The sequence below is a fragment of the Nyctereutes procyonoides genome, unplaced genomic scaffold (genome assembly GCF_905146905.1).
Source record: "Nyctereutes procyonoides isolate TBG_1078 unplaced genomic scaffold, NYPRO_anot_genome, whole genome shotgun sequence".
NCBI lineage: Eukaryota > Metazoa > Chordata > Mammalia > Carnivora > Canidae > Nyctereutes > Nyctereutes procyonoides.
In genome coordinates, this window is record NW_026575135.1 from 71,324,881 (window position 1) to 71,348,987 (window position 24,107).

A 24,107-nucleotide genomic window follows, 5' to 3' on the forward strand; every position below is an offset into this window, starting at 1 on the left:
TTTCTGCAGGAGAGAGGAGGACACCTCTGCGAGGCCTGGTCCCTAGGCCCTGTCGCACCTTCCTGCGCTTAGTTATTTGAGCCTCCCAGTGGTCCCCAAGAAAAGTTTGTAACAGGGTGGGGGGCCTAAGGACAGGGTCAAACCCAGTGACTGTGTCAAGTGCCCGGACTGGCACAGCTAATACATAGGCCTGAAAACGGAACAGTGTCTTCTGAATCCAAAGTTGAACCTGTCCTGTCTTTCCCTTTGCTGTCTCTATCATTTGTCTGCCCCGAGGAGATGGAGAAGCGGAATGAGGCGCCCTAGAAGTTAGTATTGCCTTCTCAGGCTTTGCCGTGATGTTCATCTAGCTGGGTCTCCAGCCTCGCCGCTGGCAGGTCGCCTCTCCTGTCATCTCCAAGGGATCATGCCACAGCTTGAAAGTAGCATCTGAGGTGGCAGAGCTTCCTTGCCCAGAAGCTACGGCAGTCCCTGGAATCATCCTCTGTCCTTCTCCAAACTTCTTTCTTGTTCTGAAGTTCTCTTTTCTGTTTTTAATGTTCAGACTGACCCACTTCCTCCTCCCTAGCTGTGCTCTGACTCTCCTGCATCTGTGTGAGAGAAGGCGTGAGGGCAGACACACGTGTTCTTTTGCCCTGCCTTTTTTAAACTGTTATATAACTGACATTATAATAATAGCAGCCATGGAAATTAAAGCATAGGGAGAAAATGGGAAACAGTTTCACTGTGTTCCCTCCTGACACACTCTCTGTTTTAATCTGTGTTTTCTTCTGCTTTGGGCCAGTCTGTAAACTTAATATTAAATGCACGTCAGGGGAAACCATACCACTGTAATAACTTAGCAGACCCTAAAGTAGAGAGCATTCCAGACCAGCAGTCTTGTTCCTCATAGCTATGCAGGGACCCCGGTTCGTGGCAGCTCCAGCTGTCCAGGCCACTCTAGTGGGTGCCATTCTTGCCACCCGAAGGGGAAAGAAGAGCAAAAATCCAGAGCCAGGATTTCCTCCCAGACAACAGCAGAGAAGTTGGACACATCATTCCGTTCAATTGCACAGCCAAGGGCGAGGTAGCATGGCCAGGCGTGGCTATGAGGGGGCCATGAGGCTGCCATGTCTGGGCTGCCAGCCAGAAAGGGGGTAGCATCAGGGCTGGGAGACCTGGTTGTCATTACCACCATCAGCCCCACTGAGCTCCTGGAAGTCCCATCCAGTCCCAGAATCCTCACCATCCACAGCCCCTGGGTGACAGGCAGCACTCCCCATAGAGCCTGGGAGGCCTGTGTTCGAACCACAAGATGAACCATTTTCCTCATGTTAACCCATCCCACCCAGCATCAGACAGTAGAGCTGAAACAGGACTGCCAGGTGCCTGTTTGCAAAGGGAAATGAGAGACATGCAGGGCAGACCCCAGCCAGCTGTGGCCATCTTTGGGTCGGCTGGGGAGGAACCGTGAAGGCTGCCCAGGGTACCGGGGGCTCCATTTGTTGGCACATCTGGCTCCCCTTCCTCTGTCGGCTGAAGAACTAGTCAGCCCACCTCTGGCCCCTGAGAGGTCCACCATCTCCATGGCCCATTGGAAGTGGGCTCTCAGGGAGTGCGGCCTTCCCAGTGGCTGGCTGCACGGCAGTGTCTATCTGCTGGCCTGCGGTTGTCTTAAGGATCAAACAGTCACAGGATGTCTTCAGGCCCCACTCATGGTTTCTTTGCAGTGCAGTCCCCTGAGTCATTGTCTCCGTCTGTTTCCCCTCATCTGGGTGTCAGTGAGCAGGTCATTGTCCCGTGTACCTGCCTCACTGCTTCACTCCATTAGTCCTTCCCTCCCTCCTATCAGCGGCCAGTGATCTGCAACAATAGGCCAACGGGTGCTTTCCTTTCCTGTACCTCGGATCTCTACTGCAGGGTGTCCTGGGACCTTCAGTGTTCACTTTGTGGTTTCTCTCACTCACTTCAGGGCACAGAAGCAGGTGGCTTTGCTAACCTGTCATGCCCCTGCCCTTGGACTCTGCTCCTGTCCCACCTCTCTGCAAACCCTTCACTCATGGCCCCTGTCCAGACTGTTTGCCCTGCCACCCAGACCAGCTCTCTGGCTCTCTACAGCCACTGCAGCCCCCGCACACTTGGTGTGAATTCCAGGTTTGGGCAAGTGACACTTTTGCTAATTGTCTGCCATAATTAACAACGGTCACCGGCTCTTGGGCTTGTCACAGCTGCTTGGACGCTCCGAGCCCTGGACTGCTGAGTCAGTGCTGCGTGCAGTACATTTCCTGGGGCAGCAGCACACCCCCCACCTTCCCTCTTGTACGGCTGGGTTTCAGGCAGGGGATTTGATATTGTCCCTCAGGTCAGGGTACGCTATAATAAAACACTTCCCGTTTTATTTTATCCTCATGCCTACTCTCATCCTTGTCCTTTTGGGCCCATATTCCACAATGTTTATTTTTGTATGGGTATTTGTCATTCTAAAACACACATCATTTTGAGTATGTGCGTTTTAATTTATATAGGTGGTATTGTGCATGGCTCTCATCTCATCTTTTTTCCCTCAGAGCTACATGCATCTTGGGTGTATCTGGTTTGGGCTTCAAAGTGGTTAGTCCTGGTATATGCATCACTGCCTCTTGCCCATTCCCACTGCGACAGTGTTCTGTTCCTGCCACTCCACTGGCACAAACTAACACTGGGGTACACATCCCCCCAGGGGGCTTGGGAGGGTCTCTCTAGCAGATAGAAAGTGGAGTGCCTGTCGGACAAACACTTCCTTTGTGTCCTTGGTTTGTGGAAGCCCAGTTGTGTTGCTTTCCAGGGGACTGCACCAGTACACACCGTCCCCTCCAGCCCTGTCTGGCCACATCTGTATTGTGAGCATGCTTGTTTTATATGCATTTGTCAGCCTAGTAAGTATTAGCGTCCCTTCATATGTTTGTTAGCCATTCATGTTTCCTGTTCTTGCTGGGTCATGTTTCTTGTCCTTGTTTCTTTTTTGAATTGAAGTATAGCTGACACTAGTTTCAGGCGTACAACATAGTGAATCGAGTTCTGTTACACAGTGCTCGTCACAATAAGTGCAGTCACCATCTGTTACCATATGACACAATTACATTGTTATTGACTATATTCCCTGCACTATATTTTCCATCCTTATAACTTACTTAATTTGGAAGTGGAAATTTTACCTCTCCCATCTTCTGCCCCTCTAGAAGCAACTGGTTTGTTCTCCGTATTTTTTAGTCTTTTTCTGGTTTGTTTGGTTTTTTAGATTCCACATATAGTAGGAAAATCATAGTTTTTGTCTTTGACTTTCTGATTTATTTCACCTAGCATGATACCCTCCAGATCTATCCATGTTGTTGCAAATGACAAGGTCTCATTCTTTTCTTTTTCTTTTTTTTTTTTTTTTTTTTAAGATTTTATTTATTTATTTATTCATGAGAGGCAGAGACACAGGCAGAGGGAGAAGCAGGCTTCATGCAGGGAGCCCAACGTGGGACTCAATTCCAGGTCTTCAGGATCAGGCCCTGGGGGTGAAGGTGGCACTAAACCACACCACTGAGCCACCCGGGCTGTCCAGGTCTCATTCTTTTCAAAGACTAATATTCCATTTTATATATGGACCACTTCTTCTTTATCCATTCATCAGTCGATGGACACTTGGACTGCTTCCACATCTTGTCCTTTGTAAAATAATGCTGTAGCGAATGTAGTGGTGCAGATATCTTTTTGAACTTGTGTTTTCTCCAATGAAATTACTGGATCATATAATATTTCTGTTTTTAAAGATTTTATTTATTCATGAGAGACACAGAGAGGCAGAGACATAGGCAAAGGGAGAAACAGGCTCCTCACAGGGAGCCTGATGTGGGACTCAATCCCGAACCCCACGATCATGCCCTGAGCCAAAGGCAGATGCTCAATTGCTTGAGCCACCCAGGTGTCCCCTATTTTTAATTTTTTGAGGAATTTCCAGACTGTTTTTCACAGTAGCTACACCAGTTTACAACCTGCCCCTGCCCACACAGTGCAGTGAGGCAGGCACAAGAACTGTGTTTAATAAATGAAGCAGTAAACTGTAGTCACCGACACATGGATTGAGGGGAAATAAACAGCAGATACAATGACTGAGGGGACTGTATCGTCAAAGAAACCACGAGTCAGGCATGAAGAACATCTGTGACTGGTCCCGAATGCAACCTCCAGGCCAGCAAACAGATCATCAGAAAGCTGGTCTCCTCCTCCACCAGCACTTGTCATTTCTTATCTTTTTAGCACTGGCTATTGTCCCCAGTGTCCAGTGACATCTCAGCGTGGTTTTGATTCTCATTTTCCTGATGGTTAGTAATGATGGGCATCTTTTCACCTGCTGTTGGCCATGTGGATATTTTCTGTAGGAGAACGCCTGTTCGGGTATCTCTGTCCATTTTTAATCAGATTGGTTTTGTTCTTGTTTATTGTAGGAGTTCTTTGTATATTTTGGATACTAACTCCTTATCAGACATAATTGCAAATATCTTCTCCCATTCAGTAGGTTGCTATTTTATTTTGTTGAATGGCTTCCTTCACTATGCAAAAACTTTGTAGTTTGATGTTATCCCAACAGTCTGTACTTTGTCTTTTGCCAGAAAAATATTGCAAAGGCCAGTGTGCCAAGAGATTGCAATCTATGCTCTATGGTTTTAGGTCTCACATTTAAATCTTTAATCCATTTTGTGATGTATGAAAGTCGTCCAGTTTCATTCTTTTGCATGTAGCTGTCCAGTTTTCCCAGCACCATTTGTTGAAGAGACTGTCTTTTCTCCATTATATGGTCTTGCCTCCTTTGTCATAGATTAATTGACCATATGATTTACTCCTGGGCTCTCCTGTTCCATCAATCTAGGTGTCTGTTTTCATTTGAGTACCATAGTGTTTTGATTATTACAGCTTTGTAGTATAGCTTGAAAGCTGGGATTGCAATGCCTCCAGCTTTATTCTTTCTCAAGATGCCTTTGGCTATTTGAGGTCCTTTGTAGTTCCATACAAATTTTAAGATTATTTGTTCTAGGGATCCCTGGGTGGCGCAGCGGTTTGGCGCCTGCCTCTGGCCCAGGGCGCGATCCTGGAGACCCGGGATCGAATCCCACGTCGGGCTCCCGGTGCATGGAGCCTGCTTCTCCCTCTGCCTATGTCTCTGCCTCTCTCTCTCTCTGTGTGACTATCATAAATAAATAAAAAAAAAAATTAAAAAAAAATAAAAAAAAAAGATTATTTGTTCTAGTTCTATGAAAAATACTGTTGGTATTTTGATAGGGATTGCATTGAATCTCTAGACTGCTTTGGATAGTCTACAGATTCTGCATATTTTAACAATATTAATTCTTCCAATCTGTGAGCATGGTCTTTCTTTCTATAATCTTCAGTTTTTTTAATCTATATCTTACAATCTTCACAATATAGGTCTTTCATCTCCTTGGGGAAGTTTATTCCTATTGTATTATTTTTGATGCAATTGTAAATGGGGTGGTTTTTTAGTTTTTCTTTGTGCTTGTTATTAGTATATAGAAATACAACTGATTTCTGTATATTAATTTTTTATCTGCAACCTTACTGAATTCATTTATCTATTCTAACGGGTTTTTGGTGGAGTCTTTCAAGTTTTCTGTATAGAGTATCATGTATTTGCAAATAGTGTCAATTTTACTTCTTTCTTACCAACTTGGATGCCTTTTACTTCTTTTTCTTGTCTGACTACTCTGGCTAAGACTTCTAGTTCTTTGTTGAATAAAAGTGGGAAGAGTGGACATCCCTGTCTTGTTTCTGACCTTAAAGGAACCTCAGTGTTTCCCCACTGAGTCTGATGCTCAGCTGTGGTTCTGTCATTTATGGCCTTTATGATGTTGAGGTATGCTCCATCCAAACCCAGTTTGTGGGCAGCCCTGGTGGCGCAGCAGTTTAGCGCCACCTGCAGCCCGGGGTGTGATCCTGGAGACCTGGGATCAAGTCCCACGTCGGGCTCCCCGCATGGAGCCTGCTTCTCCCTCTGCCTGTGTCTCTGCCTCTCTCTATGAATAAATAAGTAGGGGCACCTGGATGGCTCCAGTGGTTGAGCATCTGCCTTAGGCTCAGGTCGTGATCCTGGGGTTCCGGGATCGAGTCCCACATCAGGCTCTCCACAGGGAGCCTGCTTCTCCCTCTGCCTATCTCTCTGCCTCTTTCTCTCTTCCTCTCTCTCTCTCTCTCATGAATAAAATAAATCTTGAAAAATAAATAAATAAATAAAATCTTTAAAATAAAAAAAGAGATGGAATAAACCCAGTTTGTTGAGAGTTCTTATCATGAATGGATATTATATTTTGTCAAATATTTTTCCTGCATCTATGAAGATGATCGTATGGTTTTTACCCGTCATTTTGTTAATATGTTGTATCACGATTGATTTACAGATATCAGGCAAGCTCTGCATCCTGAAATCCCACTTGAGTGTGGCGAATAATCCTTCTAATAGCTCGTTGCATTCAGTTCACCAATATCTGAAGGATGTTTGCATCTGTATTTATCAGGGATGTTGACCTATAGTACCTCTGTTCCGGTTTTGGTATCAGGGCACTGCTGGCCTGATAGAATGAATTTGGAAGTTTTCTTTCCTCTACTGTTTTTTGGAAGAGTTTGAGAAGATTAAGCATTAACTCTGTTTAAATAACTATTTGGTAGAATTCCCCTGTGAAGTCATCTTGTCCTGGACTTTTGTTTGTTGGGAGTTTTTTTTATTACAGATTCAGTTTCACCACTTTGAAACTGGTTATTTCTTCCTGATTCATTCTTAGACGATCATAAGTTTCTTAGAATCCATTTATTTTATTCACAAGAGACACAGAGAGAGGCAGAAACATAGGCAGAAGGAGAAGCAGGCTCCTTACAAGGAGCCTGATGTGGGACTCAGTCCCCGAACTGGGATCATATCCTGAGCCAAAAGCAGAGCTCAACCACTGAGCCACCCAGGCCTCCCTCTTACAGTCCTTTGTATTTCTGTGCTGTTAGGTGTTACTTTTCTTCTTTCATTTCTGAATTTATTTATTTGAGCCCACTCTCTTTTCTCATTGAGTCTGGGTAAAAGTTGATCAGTTTTATCTTTTCAAACAAGTGGCTCTTGGTTTCATGTGATCTTTTCTATTGTTTTTTTTAGTCTCTGTTTCACTATATCCACTCTTTATTATTTCCTCCTTGTACTGACTTTGGGCTTTTGCTCTTCTTCTAGTTGCTTTATGTATAAGGTTAGATTGTTGGTTTTGAGATTTTTCCTTTTTTCTCGAGGGAGGCTTTTATCACTATAAACGTCCTTCTTAGAACTGCTTTTGCTGCATCTCAAAGGTTTTGGACCATTGTGTTTCCACTTTCATTTGTCTCCAGGTACTTTTTTAAATTTCTCCATTGATTTCTTAGTTGACCAATTTGTTGTTAGTAGCATGTTTAGCCTCCACATGTTTGTGTTTCTTCTGGGTTTTTTCCTGTAATTGATTTCAAGTTACATACTGTTGTGGTGGAGAAAGATGCTTGGTATGATTTCAGACTCCTTACATTTATTGCGACTCCTTTTGTGGCCTAACATGTGATCTCTCCTGGCAAATGTCCCATGCACTTGAAGAGAATGTGTATTCTGCTGCTTTAGGATGGAATATTCTATATGTATCTGTTAAGTCCATCTACTCCAGTGTGTCACTCAAAGCTTCTGTTTCCCTATAGATTTTCTGCCTGGATGATCTATCCATTGATGTAAGTAGGGTGTTAAAGTCCCCAACTATTGTATTACTATCAGTCTTTTTTTTTTTTTTTTATCAGTCCTCTCTTAATGTTTGTTAATAGCTGCTCTTTGTAGTCGGTGTTCCCGTGTTGGGTTCACAGATATTTACAGTTGTTAGCTCATCTTGCTAGATTGATCCCTTTTTATCATTATGTAATGTTATTTTGTCTGAAATAGGTACTGCTACCCCAGTTTTTGGTTTGATTTGGGTTTTTTTGCTTCCATTTGCATGCAGTATGTTTTTCTATCCCTTCCTTCACTTGCAATCTGTGTATGTTTTTAGGTCTGAAGGGAGTCTCTGGAAGACAACATATAGATGGGTCTTGTTTTTTTTTTATCATTCGTCACCCTATGTCTTTTGATTGGAGCATATTTAGACCATATACACTTAAAGTTATTACTGATGGGGTGCCTGGATGGTTCAGTCAGTTGAGGATCCGGGTCTTGGTTTCAGCTCAGGTCATGATCTCAGGGTTGTAAGATCACGCCCTGCATTGGGCTCCACGCTCAGCACAGAGTCTGCTTGAGATTCTTTCCGCTTTCCTCGCCCTCCCCCTTGCTTGCATACTCTCGTGCTCACTCTCTCTCAAATAAATAAAATATTTTAAAGTTACTATTGATAGGGGTGCTTGGGTGGCTCAATTAAGTGTCCAACTCTTGATTTTGGCTCAGGTCATGATCTCAGGGTCATGAAAACATGCCCCAAGTTGCTGTCCTTACTCAGTGGGGAGCCTGCTCCTCCCTCTTCCTCTGCCCCTCCCCATGCTCATGTGCTCTTTCTCTCTCTAAAATAAATAAATACAACTTAAAAAATAAATAAAGAATAAAGTTCTTACTGACAAGTATGTACTTACTGCCTTTTTATTCATTGTTTTCTGTTGATTCTTGTAGTTCTGTCTTCCTTTTTTGTTTTATTTTTAAAAGATTTTATTTATTTATTCATGAGAGACACAGAGAGAGAGTCAGAGACACAGGCAGAGGGAGAAGCAGGCTCCCTGTAGGGAGCTCAGTGTGGGACTCAATCCCAGAACTGTGGGATCACACCCTGAGCCAAAGGCAGAGGCCCAACCGCTGAACCACCCAGGCGTCCCTCTCTCTTCCTTGCTTTCTTCCCCTGTGATTAATGGCTTTCCACAGTGTTATGCTTACATTCCTTTCTCTTTACTTTTTGTGTACGTGTTGTAGGTTTTTGATTTGTAGTTCCATGAGACTCATATATAACATTCTGAATATAAACAGTTTATAATAAGTTCTCTTAATGTCTATTAAGGTCTGTCAAGTTTGAACACATTCTAAAAATCACTATATTTTGGGTTGGGGGATAGGGTGACTGGGTGACAGGCACTGAGGAGGGCACTTGATTGGATAAGCACTGGGTGTTATACTATATGTTGGCAAATTGAGCTTCAATAATATATATATATATACACACACACAATTATATATATATACAATAATATATATCACTACACTTTTACTCCCTTTTTATGTATATGATGTATTTTATATCCTTTTATTTTATGTATCCCTTAACTACTTCCTGATATAATTGCCTTTACTACTCTTGTTTACCTTTCTTATTAGCTTCATAACTGATTGATCCAACCCTTACTTTATGTTTGCTTTTACCAGTGAAAGTTTTCCCTTTCTTTTTTTTTTTTTTTAAGTTTTCCCTTTCATAATTTTCTTACTTGTAGTAATGGCCTCTCTTCCACCAAAGAAGCTCCTTTAAATACTTCTTGTAAGCCTGGTTTAGGCATAATGAACTCCTTTCACTTCTGTTTGAGAAATTCTTTATCTCTCCTGCTAGGTAGAGTACTCTAAGTTGTAGGATTCTTCCTTTCAGTGCTTTGAATACATAATGCTGCTCCCTTCTGGCCTGCAAAGTTTTTCTTTATCTCTCTCTCTCTCTCTCTCTCTCTCTCTTCTTTTCTTTTCTTTTCTTTTCTTTTCTTTCTTCTTCTTTCTTCTTTCTTTTCTTTCCTTTTTTCTTTTCTTTTCTTTTCTTTTCTTTTCCTTTCTTTCTTTCTTTCTTTTTATTTATTTATTCATTCATGAAAGACACAGAGAGGCAGAGGGAGAAGCAGGCTCCATGCAGGAGCCCAGTGTGAGACTCAGTCCTAGGACTCAAGGATCACACCCTGAGCCAAAGCCAGACGCTCAACTGCTGAGCCACCCAGGCGTCCCACTTGCAAAGTTTCTGCTGAAAAATCTGCTGATGACCTTATTGGATTTCCCTTATATGTAACTATTTGCCTTTTTCTTGTTGCTTTTAAGATCCCCTCTTTATCTTTAAGCTTTGCCATTTTAATTATCATGTATCATGGTGTGGACCTCCCTGGGTTCATCTTGTTTAGGGCTCTCTGTGCTTCCTGGGCCTGGATGTCTGTTTCCTTCCCCCAGGTTTGGTTAGGGAAGTTTTCAGCTATTATTTCTTAAAATAAGTTTTCTGCCCCTTTCTCTCTCGCCTCCCTCTGGGATATATATTATTCAGATGTTGGCATGCTTGATGTCTCAAAAGTTCCTTAACCTTTTTGTAGTATTCTTTTCTCTTTTTGCTGTTCAGCTTGGATGCTTTCAATTTTCCCTCTGTCTTCCAGATCACTGAGCCAGATTTTATGCATCCCCTGATCTCTGTTGAGTCTTTCTGGTATACTTTTCATTTCAGTCATTGTATTCTTCAACTCTTACTGTTTCTTTTTTAAAAAATTTTTTTAAAAATAAAATTTCTTTTGGTGGAAGTTCTCACTGAGGTCATCCACTCTTCTGGCAAGTCCGGTGAACATCTTTATGACCATTACTTTGAACTCTTTATCAGGTTGACTGCTTACCTTCCTTTTGTTCTTTTTCTAAAGTTTTGGCTTGTTCTTTCATGTGGAGCATATTCCTTTGTTTCCTCATTTTGTTTGACTTCCTGTGCTTATTTATGTGTATGAGGCAGAATAGCTACCTCTTCAGGTCTTAAAGAGGTGACTGACCTTGTATAGGACTGTGCCCTGTGTAGATTGCGTGTGTCTGAGGTCTTGTGCTGGGGCTTCATCAAGCACGTGTGCTGGGGCTCCCAGGGCACTCCATGGAAGTTGGAGCTGATGGAGGACATGGGCCAGGGGGCCCCAAGATACTCCAAGAAGTTGGGGGGGTGGGTCCCAGGATGTTCTGCATAGTGAAGATCCTGGTGGGATGGCTGGAGCTTAAATGGGTACAGGCCAGGAGGTCTGAAGGTGGGGTGGAGGGCCAGGTGGGATGGCTGAAGTGGGGATAGACAAGGCAGAAGGTGGGGTCCTAGGGTGCTCTGGGCAGTGCGTGCCCTGGCAAGTCATATAGAGCCGAAGCAGGTATAGGCCTGATTTGGCAGGACAGCTGGAGCTGTAGCAGGCACCATCCAGGGTATCCAGTGTGTGCTGCACTGGTTCCGCCTTGGCAGGACAGCTGGAGCTTGGGAGGGCCCCTCGGAGACGCTGAGGGCTGATGAGAGCTGGGGAACTGGGGCTCACTGAGGTGTTGGGCTGTCCAGAATGGCTGGACCACACTGCTGTTTGTGCTATCAAGGTGAAGGGGGACCATCAACAATGGTCCTCACCAGCGCCTGCTCCCCAGCAACTGGGGAGCATTCCAGCAAACTCCCCCAGAGCCTGGCAGATACTCTGGGAGTTCACCCACAATCCAGCACAATCCAGCTACCATTTTAAACTGCAGCTTTTCCCCGTGCCCCAGGGCAGGTGCACATGCACATAGGCCAATTGGTGCTCTCCCACCCTGCCACAGGTACAACACCAGGGTTGGGTTACCGTCCTGTGTCCCCACCTCTCCTGCCCTTCTCCGTGTGGTCCCTCTGTTTGGTGTGCAGAAACTGTTTGGTCAGCTCTATGTTCTTAGGGGGAAATCACAGTAGGTGTTGGTGTAGGTTTGGTGTGTCTGGAGGAGGAGAGGTTACGGTCTTGTGCATCACCGTCTTAGAGCCTCCCCTTGTCTTGTCCTTTCCGATTAGCATTAATTCTGCATGTAGTCTGGATATCAGTCCCTTACTTCCTCGAATACAGTATATCCCCTCTCCTCCTCCTCTGGTGTCCTCAAGTCCTTATTTTTTATGTAGCCAGGTGTGCTAACTTTTCACGTCATGGGCTGAAGTTGGGATTTTAAGAAGCCCTTTCCCAAGCCTGTGTGTCAAAGACATTCTACACTAGTTTGATGAACCTGACAGATAGGTTTCTGAAACTATCTAGAGTTAACTTTCATGTTCAGTCTTACAGATCTGCTTTTGGTTTTCTCTACACAGTCAGCCACCACAAAACTAATCCTCTCTTTTCTCGTTCACATTGGCAGTGCCAGCCCTGATCGTAGATCAGGTTCCTATGTGAGGGGAACTGCCCCTGAGGTCTCTCTTGAGTCTGTCTACCTGTTTGAGTTACCTAATCAGCACTGCTCTGTGTAGTAAGTTTCATGTCTGTTGGCTTGCTGTAACGAAGTACCAAAGACCAAGTGGCTTGACAGAGCTGCATTGGTTTGCATTCGGGAGCCCAGTAGTCTGACTTTGGGTGTCAGCACAGTTGCCTTCTTCTGAGAGCTGTGAGGAAGACCGGACGGAGCACCCCTGGCTCCTTGGCTCATGGTGGTTGCTGACCACCATATGTAATCCTTCACTTGACATACGATCCTGCAGGCATGACTGTGTCCATACTTCCCCTCTTAACAAGGACACAAGTGATACTGGATTAAGGGCCCACCCTACTGCACTATGATGCCATCTTCACTGATTATGTCCATGATGGCCCACTTCCTAAATAAGGTCATGTTGTGTGGTACTAGGGGTTAGGACTGCCATGTACAGATTTGAGAGGTACAGAACTCAACCCATTACAGAGAACAAGCCTGCCCTCCTTCCCCCCTATTCCCTCCCCCTCCTTTTTTTAAGATTGACTCTATTTGTAAACCTTTATTCTTGACGCAAATTTTAGAACAGTTTATAAAGTTCCTTTTAAAAATCAAGCTGATGGGCACCTGGGCAGTTCAGTTGAGCAGCTGACTCTTGGATTTGGCTCAGGTCGTGATCTCAGGGTTGTGGGATTTGAGCTCCACACTTGGCAGGGAGTCTGCTTGGGATATTCTCTCTCCCTCTCTGCCCCTCCTCAACTTGTGTGTGTGAGTGCTCTCTCTCTCTCTCTCTCTCAAATAAAGAGATCTTTTTTTTTTTTTAAGATTTTATGTATTTATTCATGAGAGAAAGAGAGAGAGAGGCAAAGACACAGGCAGAGGGAGAAGCGGGCTCCTCACAGGGAACCCAATGTGGGACTCAATCCCAGGACCCTGTGATCATGTTCTTGAGTCAAAGGCAGATGCTCAACCACTAAGCCACCCAGGCGTCCCTAATAAAGAGATCTTTTTAAAAATTTTTTTAAAAATAATCCAGCCTGAACCAAGCTGTGACTGGACCCACAGGCTGGAGCAGTACAAGCAGCAGGGGCAGGTGGGACTGGAGCCCAGGATTAAGGTAGGAGGTCCCAGAGTAAATTTATTAAAAAAAAAAAAAAAATTCAACTGAATTTCATAAATAGGGATTACATTGGATTTATAGGTTAATTCGAGAAAAAATTGATCTCCATAGTATAAAAAGTCATTCCATCCCAAGAGTATGGGATAGCTTTTCATTGAGTCACATACTCTTTCTCTCTCTCTCTCTCTCTCTTCTTTTTTTTTTTTTTTTGTCCTTTTTACTGGATAAGTGTCTTACATTTTCTCCAGGTGAGTTCCTGGATTATAATTGTTGTTGCTCATGTGACTGTGCCTAATTTTGCTGTATCATCTAGGTTGGTCTTACTGATACAGGAAAGAGCTCGTGTGCTTGCGCGCTTGATCTTCTGTTAGCACCTTTGCACATCACCAGGACCTGACAGTTCTCTGTTGATCTGTTGGCTTTAGGTGTAATTGATCATATCATTGGTAAATAGAGTTTAATTTCTTTACCTTCAGTTTTTGTTTCTTAGAGCATTGGCCAGGCTGTCCAAGACTACATTACGCAGTAGCAGAAACCATGGGCAAACTTGAGGTCCTGATCTTAAAAGGAATGTATTTAAAAGCTTCTCCATTAGCTGTAATGCTTGCTAGATGTTTGCTGTGTGATCCTCAGTGAGTTAAGGCGGTTCACTTCTGTTTCTTGTTTGCTCAGAAGTTTTATCATGATTGAGTATTGTATTTATTAAATGCTTTTTTTCCTCTGTATTGTATCTCTTTTGATAATCATAATATTTTTTCCTCTTTATTTATGTTGTAATTTATATTGATTAACATTCCTGGAATCCTACCTGCTTATGATATATTTAAATAGACTCAGTACCATTAGCAATAGTTTGTATATAATATAGATGTTTATTTTTTAGGTGGACTTCTAGTTATCTTTCCTCTTACTAACCTTATTTGCCTTCAGAAGGTTGGGCTGGCACCGTAAGCTTTCCTGCTCTCTTAAAGCTCGCTTTCTCTGGAATTATTCATATAAGATAACAAATGTCTGTTCTCAAAGAGTTTTGAGAACCCACCTCTGTAACAGGACTCGCCCGGGTCTGAGGCTTTGGGAGCAGGGAGACTCTGATGACCATTTCAATTTATTAAATGCTTACTAACCTATTTGTACTTTCTATTTCTTCTCTGGACAGTTTTGATATATTTTTTACAAAATGTATTTTGTTAAGGTTCTCAAATGTTTTAGCTCAGAGCTGTTTATAATGTTCTTTTACAGAGTTTTTAAATCTCTTTCATTCAGGATTTTCTTACTTGGATTGTGTTTTCTGTATCCCTTCTTGCCTGAAGTGTCTTCTCTAATAATCTTTTCAAAGAACCACCTTCTTTTCCTAATATTCTGTATTGTCTATCGTTTAATGTTTTTCGTTGATTTCCACCCTTACTTTTATTATATTCTTTCTGATTTCTTTGCGTTTGCTCTGTACTTCATTTTCACCTCTGAAATGCATGCTTGGCTTATCCGTTTTATCTTTTCTTTAATATCATAAAAAATGTTATATGGGGGTGCCTGGCTGGCTCCATCAATAGAGTGTGACTCCTGATCTCAGGGTCATGACTTTGAGCCCCATGCTGAGGGCAGAATTTACTTAAGAAAATAAAAATAACAAAAATGTTATTTGAAGTTAAAAATTACCCGCAAGTGCAGCTTTAGTTGTAGTCCTCAAATTTTAACAAAAGCATATCATCTAAGAAGCACATTTTTCACATCTTAGCATCTCTGAAACCTAGATGCATCTTAGAGTCAGTGGCATGATGTGTTCGAAGTACCAGGTTTTTCTTTCTTAGTAGTATATAAAATTAAGACCCATCTTAACACTCAGTACATCTTCAGTACCACACAATATTGCATAATGTTTTCACTAGCTTTTACCTCTGACTATTTCATAATTATTCCTCTGGTTTATATTTTTAGCTCAATGGTTCTAGTAATATGCCATTTAGTTTCATTTCCAAGATATGAGGGGGTTTTAGTCATTGTTTTGTTGTTAATGTCTAATTGTTTTAGATTAAGATCCAAGAATACAGTCTGTATATTATTCTTAACAATGTATTAGAACTTTTTTTTTTTAAGATTTTTATTTATTCATGAGAAACAGAGAGAGAGAGGGGCAGAGACACAGAGTAGAAGCAGGCTCCATCCAGGAAGCCCGATGTGGGACTCAATCCCAGTACTCCAGGATCACGCCGTGGGCCAAAGGCAGGCACCAAACCGCTGAGCCACTCAGGGATCCCCAAGAACTTTTATTTTTAAAGTGTCTCTTGGCTCAGTTGGTTAAGTATCTGATTTTGAAGTCCTGATCTCAGGATCCTGGGATAGAGCCCTGCATCCTACATGGAATCTGCTTCTCTCTTTGCCCCTCACATACATACACACACACACACACACACCTGTGAGCACACTGTCTCTCAAATGAAGCTTGCTGGGGAGAGGGGTTGGGGAGTGTCTTCTTGTAGACACACAGAGATGTGCTTTTTTGCCACACCCTGTCCACCTGCTCCCTCAGCACCTGCCCTGGTTCAAAGCCTGGATTCAGAAGTCACATAGTTGCAGGTGTGAACCTGTTGCACCACTCATCCATGCTAGTCTCCACCCAGGCGCGCTCTCTGAGCCTCCCTTTGCCCAGAGAAGGGGGCTAACCATCCCTCCAAGGCCAGATGAGCTCACCTGTATGCTGGGCACATGGGAACAGCTCAGTAACATGGTCAGATCCCACTCTGAAGTTCCTTTTTGAAAAAGAAACATGAACCTTTCGTAGAGGAAAGGCTCATTACTTCATTCAGGGCCTTTCTTTGTGTTGATGAAGCTGGGAGCTGTGACCCACATTGTGGGGAAGAGCAGCAATTAATGAAATGCTCCCGAAAGTGTTGTTAAAGCAGAGGATAAAATCAAACCTGCTCTTAATTCCGAGTAGGCACAATGGTAAGAGAGAGGCAGAGTATGACCCCTTTTCCTTGCCTTGGCAGAATGCAGAGAGCTGTTTACAGCAGAAGAATGACGCCATCACATCATTTGAAGAAAAAAACAACCAAGTTATGTCCAGCATGAAACAGATGGAAGAAAGGTAATCACTCCCCCTGGCAAATACTCCCTAGAACACATGGGACATTCTCTGGACCTGAAGTCTCTCTCAGAAGGACAGACAACTTCCTTCCGGTGGTCCTTTGGGACCTAGTCCTGCTGAGCAAGGGGGCTGATTGCCAGCCTTGCCTAAGTGTATATTCCTTTAACCAATGTTTGAGTGACTATCACATTGTCTTCTCAGGGGGTCAGACCTATACAGTGAGCTCTTTGTCACTGTCATATTTACACATCAATCAGTAGTGGATCACAAAAGTCTGAAAACAGACCCACACAAATGTGGCAACTGATTTTCTTATAAAGGTGCAAAGGCATTTCAGTGGAGAAAGGTAAGTATTTTTAATCAATGATGTTGCAACAATCAGACATCCATAAACTTTAAGAAAATGAACCTCAGTCTATATCTCATGCATCATACAAAAATCATCTGCACAGGGATCATAAGTCAAAATGGAAAACTTAAAATTTATAACTTATAGAATAAAACATAGAAAATTTTTGTGGCCTTGGATTAGTCAAAGAGATCTTAGACAAGACATGAAAGCCTGGGGTCCATGGGAGGAAAACTTGATAAACTGGACTTGATCAAAATGTAAAACTTTTGTTCTGTGAAAGACATGATTAAGAAAAGAAAAAGAAGAAAAAAAAAAAGACATGGTTAAGAGAATAAAACTGTTAATGATTGGGAGATAATGTCCACAAATTGATCACATAACTGACAAACGACCTGTATCCAGAATATATAAAGAACTCTCAAAATTCAACAACCCACTTTAAAAATAGACAAAAGTCTTGGACACACACTTCACCAAAAAGGACAGACATATGGATGGCAAGCAAGCACATAAAAAGATATTCATTGTCACTAGCCATCAGGGCTGCGCATATTATCACATAGAGGTACCAATGCACACCTACTGGAACAGCCAGAGCTTTTTAATGATAGTGGTGAGTTCTGAGAAGACTCCAGAGTGACTGGAATTCCCCTACATTACCTGCATGGATGCAAGATGGTACAGCCACTTTGGAAACAGTCTTTTAAAGCTTAAACATACCCTTACCATAGGACCTTCCCAAGGAAAGTGAAGACTAATGCTCACACAAAAACTCCTACACAAACATTTATACAGCAGGTCTGTTCATAGTTGCCAAACCTAGAAGTGCATCCGAAGTCTTTCATCTAGTGAAGGATAAACAAACCAGCACTCTATACAGTGAAATAATACTGGCCCGTTGGAAGGAAGGAGCCACTAATACCCAGACTGAGAGTGATCTCAGATACCATGCTGAGCAGAAGCCACAGTCTCAAAAGGTTATAGGAGGAATAATTCCATTTGAAGGACATTGTTGGAAAGACAAAGCCATGGTATCAGAGAACAGATCAGTGGTTGCCAGGGTTTAGGGGTGACTACAGAGGGGAGCGCTAGGGAGCCTTCCAGGGTGACAGAGCTGTTATGTGTCCTGGTCTCCTGATCCTCCTGGTTGCTGCAATAGCCATGAGTTAGTTTTACTGTTTGTGTATTTAAAACCCAAGCCACAGGAGTCTGAAAAGGTACACTACCACCGCCAGTCGTCAGTCATGAGGGCAGCTTTCTCACGCACACCTGGTTCTTCGGGTGCAGGTTACAGCTCTCAGAAAGGGCACGGCAAGGGGCAGAGGAGCGGAGCCTCAAGGTGCAGCAGGAGTTGGGCGGCCAGACATGCGCACTGCAGCAGCAGCTCTCGCAGCTACATGAGCAGTGGTAGGTGAAGGGGAGGGGGCACTCCCTGGGGGCTCCCTTCTGAACGTGTCCAGCCCAGTGATGAGAAGTGCCAGTGTCCCCTTCCATAAGTGAGGGCACTAGTTCCAGGGAGAGGGTTGGGGTTCAGGAACATCCCTGGGCCCCGCAGCTGGTGACAGGAGGTGTGCAGTAGCTCTCTCCCACCCCCATCCTGTGTCCTCCAGTGGAAGCTGGCTGTGGGTTAGAGAAAGCAGAGCACGTGTTGCAGTCCCCCCCCCCCTTAGTAGAAAGTGTTTAGGGTGCTTTTCCTTTCTTTCCACTCACGTGGGATCAAGTGTGTGCCTGCCCTGCTTCCCTGCAGGGTCCTGGTGTCCCCTCTAGAAGGGCAGACGGATCCCTGCAGGTGACGGGTTCAAACACCCGTATGGCAGTTCTGATTGCTATGAATTCCCATTTCCCAGGTGGAAAATGTGTTGGAGGTTGTACATTTTCCATTCACCTCTCCCTCTGAGACTAACTCAAGTTCATTTTGGGAAAACAGCTCGAGTCTAGAGAAAGAGTTGAAATCAGAAAAAGAGCAGAGACAGGCTCTTCAGCGAGAATTACAACAGGAGAAAGACACTTCCTCCCTACTCCGAGCCGAGTTACAGCAAGTGGAAGGATTAAAAAAGGTAAGGCAGCCATCCTGGGGAGAAGAGCTGCCGGCATCTCCAGGAAGCCTGGCCACTTGGAGCCCTGCTAGGGGTGCAATAACACAGGGAGATGGCTGCACTGGGAGGGGGTCCGGGAAGAGTGCCAGGGAGGAGGCTCGGATGACGCCCCAGGGACAGCCACGGAGAGATGCAAGCCAGGAACCTTTCAGGCCACAGGAAGCGTGAAGGTCTGTCATGGAGAAGGAGCAGAGAGCAGTGAGGCCGAGTAGTGGCGAGTGGAGGAAGGAGGCACTGGAGCTGCAGCCTTGGGTGGACACCCTGATCATGGGCCCCCGAAGGCTCTGGAAGAGATTTGGATCTTATCCTGAGCGCAGTAGGAAGCTGTTGGATCCCTTTCGGTTTTAGGATGGTCACTAGCTACTGTGTGGATGGGGGCTGGGCTTGCAGGAGAGGAAACAGTAAACGTGAATACTTTACAGCAAGTGCCAGTCCACGGCTTCCCCCGAGAGGGGCTTGGCCACTGCCCAGGGTTGGCTATCCTGGTTCCCCAGAACCATCTGGTTCTGGTCTTGGGCCACGCCTGGGAAGCCAAGCTAACCAGAACCCTCCACCCCGCTAGACAAGACCTGAGTCTAGTGTCTCTCTGGAGTCCCCTCAGTTCTCTGGAGAAGGTGAGCCCTGGATCTTGAGGCAAAGGCTTCAGAGTGCATGGGGAAGTAGGTTACCCGAAGGGCATCTTTGCCTGCAGAATAGGCCCCCCAGGGGCCCCAGGCAGGCTGTGAGTTCTCCTCAGGATAAAATCCCCAGCTGTCTCCCCCACAGTGCCAGTGAGAGCCGGCTGCTGCCAGGGTTGCTAGGGGGTGTCTGTGGCCTCCACAGCTGCTCCCAGCAGGACTGGTACACCATCCGCTGCACACCTGCCCTAGCAGAGGACCCTTGGGGATTTCATTGTGTTGAACGTGGTGATGGGCGCTGCTGCACGGCCCCAATGAGCCAACCAACCCCCTTTGATCTTTGTTGGAAAGTGTCTAAGAGTCTCTCCCAGAGGAGCCCACTGGGGAGGGGAAGAGCTTCCTTGGGGGCTTCTGAGGCTCTCTTTGGTCTAACACTTGAATTTCACACCCTCCCCATCCCCCACCTGCACTTACATACACAAGAAACAAACTACATATAACGTGGTCAAAGGGCCCTCATGTGCCTGTGTCATCAGGTTTTCAGGGAGAAGGCCCCAGGGCAGCTGGGAGGGAGGTGCCCACCACTCAGGCTCCCCCTCATCAGCCCTGAACCCCAAATCACTCTCCTGGGTATTTGGGCCGTCGCCAGCCTGTGTCCTCAAGGGGCACAGGACACAGATGGCAGCGGGTGTCCACATGTGAGCTTCACTGCCCACATGCACAGGTGGTCTCGGGGCTCCAGAAGGCTTTCCATTCTTAGGCCATGAATGAGATTTCACATGTGGCCTCCGTCAGCCTTGGTCATTCACTCCCAGGAAGTGTCTTAGACCGTTTCCAACAGACCTGCCCTTCCCAGAAATCAGTTTCTTTAGATAAGCCTTCGCTGTGCTTCTGCAGGAGTCGTGGCTGTGCAGGTGTAGAGGCCATTCTCTGTTTAAATAGTCTTTTATAGTCACTCAGCCGGCAAGGCCTGGTTCACCCCGTGAGGGCCTCTGCTCTCCTGTCCCACAGCACTGGGACAGGAGAGCCACTCAGCAGAGGTAATCCACAAAATAACCCCTGCTCGAGTGAGATCAACTCCACAAAACTGCTCTTTGTTCTTGAAAAACATCCTGACCTCCCTGCTGCTGCCATCAGGGTGACAAGCCTCCGATTGGTCCATTTTAGGAGCTGCGGGAGCTCCAGGACGAGAAGGCAGACTTGCAGAAGGTTTGTGACGAGCAGGAGCAAGCTCTCCAGGAGATGGGCCTGCACCTCAGCCAGTAAGAAGCCCACCCTCCCTGCCCTCCCACCTGCGTCAGGGCCACCACTCCCCCCACCCCAACAGTCACACTAGCCTGTCCACTGGGCCCCAGACCAAATTCTGCTGTTCACAAGAGGAAGGGCTGGTCCGGGGGCCTGCCAAGTGTTGGAGGGCGACCTCCCAGGAGAAGTCAGGCCTCAGAGCCCAGCGCCGATCAACTGAGGCATCCAGAAATCCCCCTGGTGAGCCCTCCTGTCCACTAGCTCAGCCTCTAGGTCGCAAGGGAGCCAGGTGGGCAGGGGCAGCAAGCAGGGTGCTGGCTGGGCTGCAGTTAGACCAGATGAGGCCCCATGGTTTGAGGGTTCCAGCCCCCCCACAGGGTAAGCACAAATCCCTACCTCCCTTTCTGGATGTTCTCACCTGCCAGCATCTGTTAGTCTGTCCTTGGTGCTGCTCAAGGAGCACAGACCTTGGAACCTCTGCCTCTCCTTTGACTTGACACCTGTCCACCCTGGTGTCCCAGTCCCGCCAGGTTGCTCTGCCCATCTGATAGGTCACAGTCTCTGCATGGTAGGATTTGCCTATTTGTGTGATGGTTGGGGGAGCCTTATCCCCTTATGAGTCAGGATTCATGGTTACAGAGGGACAGAAATCCAACTCACATACTGAGCCAAAAAAGCCATCCGGAACCCATGTCTCACTCCTACCTTGGCTGTCCATCCGCTGCTCCCTCACAGGTGGCTTGGGCTCCCACAGCGCCACAAGCATCCTCTTCTAGCGCCTGCCCCAAGCACAGTGACCCAGAAGCAGCAGGGAACACACAGCAGTGGCGCATGTCCCAGACATCCCTCATCAGGCTGCGTAGGGTTCGCCATGTCAGGAGCATAGGACATGGGCAGGGGTCCCCAAGGAGCTGCTTCCCCCCACCCCAGCATCTTGCAAGCCCACACCACGTGATAGGAGGACAGGGCTCTCCTCATATCCCTCCCCTCCTCCAGCTGGATGCACGGCCCAGGTTCTGTATTTCGGCAGCATCCGGGCCCTTCCCCAATTGGGATTCCCAGGGATGTGCTTGCACACTCAGGCTGCCATCTGAGCAGCCTCTGGTCTGAGCCGCTCCCGGTGGGACGAAGGCCCTAGCGCTGTTTCCCAGCCCTTGAGTCTCGTGGCTCAGAACCCTGCCACTCTTGACACTTAGATCAGGTTAACCCCACTGACAGTGTCGGCCAATCTCAGCTTTCACAAAAGGGCTCAGGCCCCCGCCCCACCCCACAGTTAGAAATACACACTGGTTCAGTTCTACCAGTTTAGACCATGTTCAGGCCTGTCTTCTGTGTAGACAGCTCAGGAGCTAGGGCAACAGCAAGCGGCCCTGACCTCTGTGCAGGAGGATTATAGGTGGAGCAAGCAGTAGGAGGGGCTAGGCCAGCCCTGCAGACTTGGAGTCCCACCCCACAGAAGCCCTACACCCCCACTCAAGCACATGTCCCATGCAGGAAGGTTGCCCAGAGAAGCCAGAAACCTGACTCTAGGAAATTATTCTCAATTTTTAATTTTTATTTATTTATGATAGTAACACAGAGAGAGAGGCAGAAACATAGGCAGAGGGAGAAGCAGGCTCCATGCACCGGGAGCCCGACGTGGGATTCGATCCCGGGTCTCCAGGATCGCGCCCTGGGCCAAAGGCAGGCGCCAAACCGCTGCGCCACCCAGGGATCCCTTATTCTCAATTTTTAAGTGGTCCCTAGTATTTCAAAGTCTTTATTTTTTTAAAGATTTTTTTTATTTATTCATGAGAGACAGAGAGGGAGAAGCAGATTCCATCAGGGAGCCTGATGTGGGACTCGATCCCCGAACTCCAGGATCACTCCCTGGGCTGAAGGCAAGCGCTAAACTGCTGAGCCACCCAGGAAATCCCCTTTCAAAGTCTTTTTAAAACTTACGGGCTGACAGTCTGTGTTTTGGGCCACATTTGGTCACAGGCTCAGCCTCAGAGTGTGGCAGGCATGAGCCAGCATGATACGACTCTGGGATGATAAAAGGTGAAAACTGTGTTCTGGAACTGCTCTAAGACCCGTCACCCTCCCCAAACCAGACAGTCACTGTGGACTTGCTGCATCTGAGAGCTTCTCTCACCTGTAAATTCTTTTTCTTTTTTTTTAAGGTCAAAGCTCAAGATGGAAGACATCAAGGAAGTAAACAAGGCACTGAAGGTACTGGATTATTAACATTATTACCATCAGACACTGCTTCCAGCTTAGCCCAGCTCATGCTCTGTGTATGCTCAGGTTCTCAAGTCAGGTGAGGAAGTGTCCTAGAGGCGGCAGGGGTGGCTGTCACCTGTTGACAGGTCAGACAGTGCTGCCCAGAACCACGTGATCTGACACGTGATGCTGATGGGTGGCAGGGCCCAGCCCAGCACCTGGGTCCTGATTCCAGCCCCTCTCAGCTAGCCGCCGTGGGTCGGCAGTGAGCCTAAGGCATGGGTGCCCAAATCAAGGACACAGAAAGTGGCAGAAAGAGACCTGGGATTTTTAAATAGGGAGCATGAGACCTCTCCCTGTAAGTGCAGGGGCCCAGAGCCACCCTGCCCTGCTGCAGTGCTCTGTGCTGCTTCTGAGGACCACGCAAGCCCAGGCCCAGGCCCTGAGCTGGGCCACATTTCTGGACTATCTCCAGGGGAGGAAGCAGGAACCTATGAACCAGATGACCCAGTATGGGTGCCAATCTGGCCAGGTAGAGACGGGCGAGAGGAAGGGGTGGCCTGCCTGGGACAGGCATGTCTGCCCTCAGGCCCCCGCTGGATCAGAGACCCAGGCAAATCACAGGTCTGAGGTGGCAGCCCCGGACATGTCCTTTAGCATCACCAGCTTTACCCTCCCTCATAGATGGAAAGCTCCTTGGATGTGGTTACTATGAGCTGCTTATCTTTGCTGTCCCTGCTGCCCACATGTGTCAGTGACAGCACCACAGGAAGGAGCTGTTGGGACCAGCGCTGCAGCTCCTAAGGTCACTCTGTCACTGGGAAAGTGATGGCTAAAGGATGCTAAGGAGCCAGAAAAGCTTATCATTTGAGCATTTAGTTCCTGGGGCTGAATTAATGGCACATTCTCATTTTCCTTTAGATCTCCAGAAAGGCGCTTTAAAGCCTCAGATTCCGCCTCCCTGCTCTGCTCTGAGGGTTGAGGCTTAGCGTGTGGGCAGGGGCACAGTGGCAGGTCGATGTGGTCTGTGATGGGCCCGGCCCCTCCTTCCACCCCATTCAGCCAGCAGCCGCCGTGGAGCAGGCCTCCTCAGACCCCAACTCTGCTACCTCAGCCCAAGGAAGGGGTGGGAGAGGCTCAGGGTGACAGGAAGCCAGGGACTCCGGCTTGAGGCCCAGAGGGGACCTGCAGGGACCCAGAAGCCCAAGCGCCCACAGCCTGGGAGGCTGCGTCGTGCGTGAAGAGGCC

At 46.4% G+C, this 24,107-nt stretch overlaps 1 protein-coding gene across 5 annotated transcripts in view; it reads left to right on the forward strand.

Moving 5' to 3' along the window:
* Positions 1-24,107, forward strand: part of RUFY1 (RUN and FYVE domain containing 1) — a 61,155-nt gene that overhangs the window by 35,529 nt on the left and 1,519 nt on the right. For all 5 annotated transcript variants that reach the window (XM_055302787.1, XM_055302786.1, XM_055302788.1 and 2 more), the window contains exons 12-16: positions 16,250-16,347; positions 17,987-18,106; positions 18,627-18,756; positions 20,580-20,674; positions 22,820-22,868. In XM_055302787.1, the coding sequence (XP_055158762.1) occupies positions 16,250-16,347; positions 17,987-18,106; positions 18,627-18,756; positions 20,580-20,674; positions 22,820-22,868 (492 nt within the window). The remainder of the gene's footprint in view (positions 1-16,249; positions 16,348-17,986; positions 18,107-18,626; positions 18,757-20,579; positions 20,675-22,819; positions 22,869-24,107) is intronic.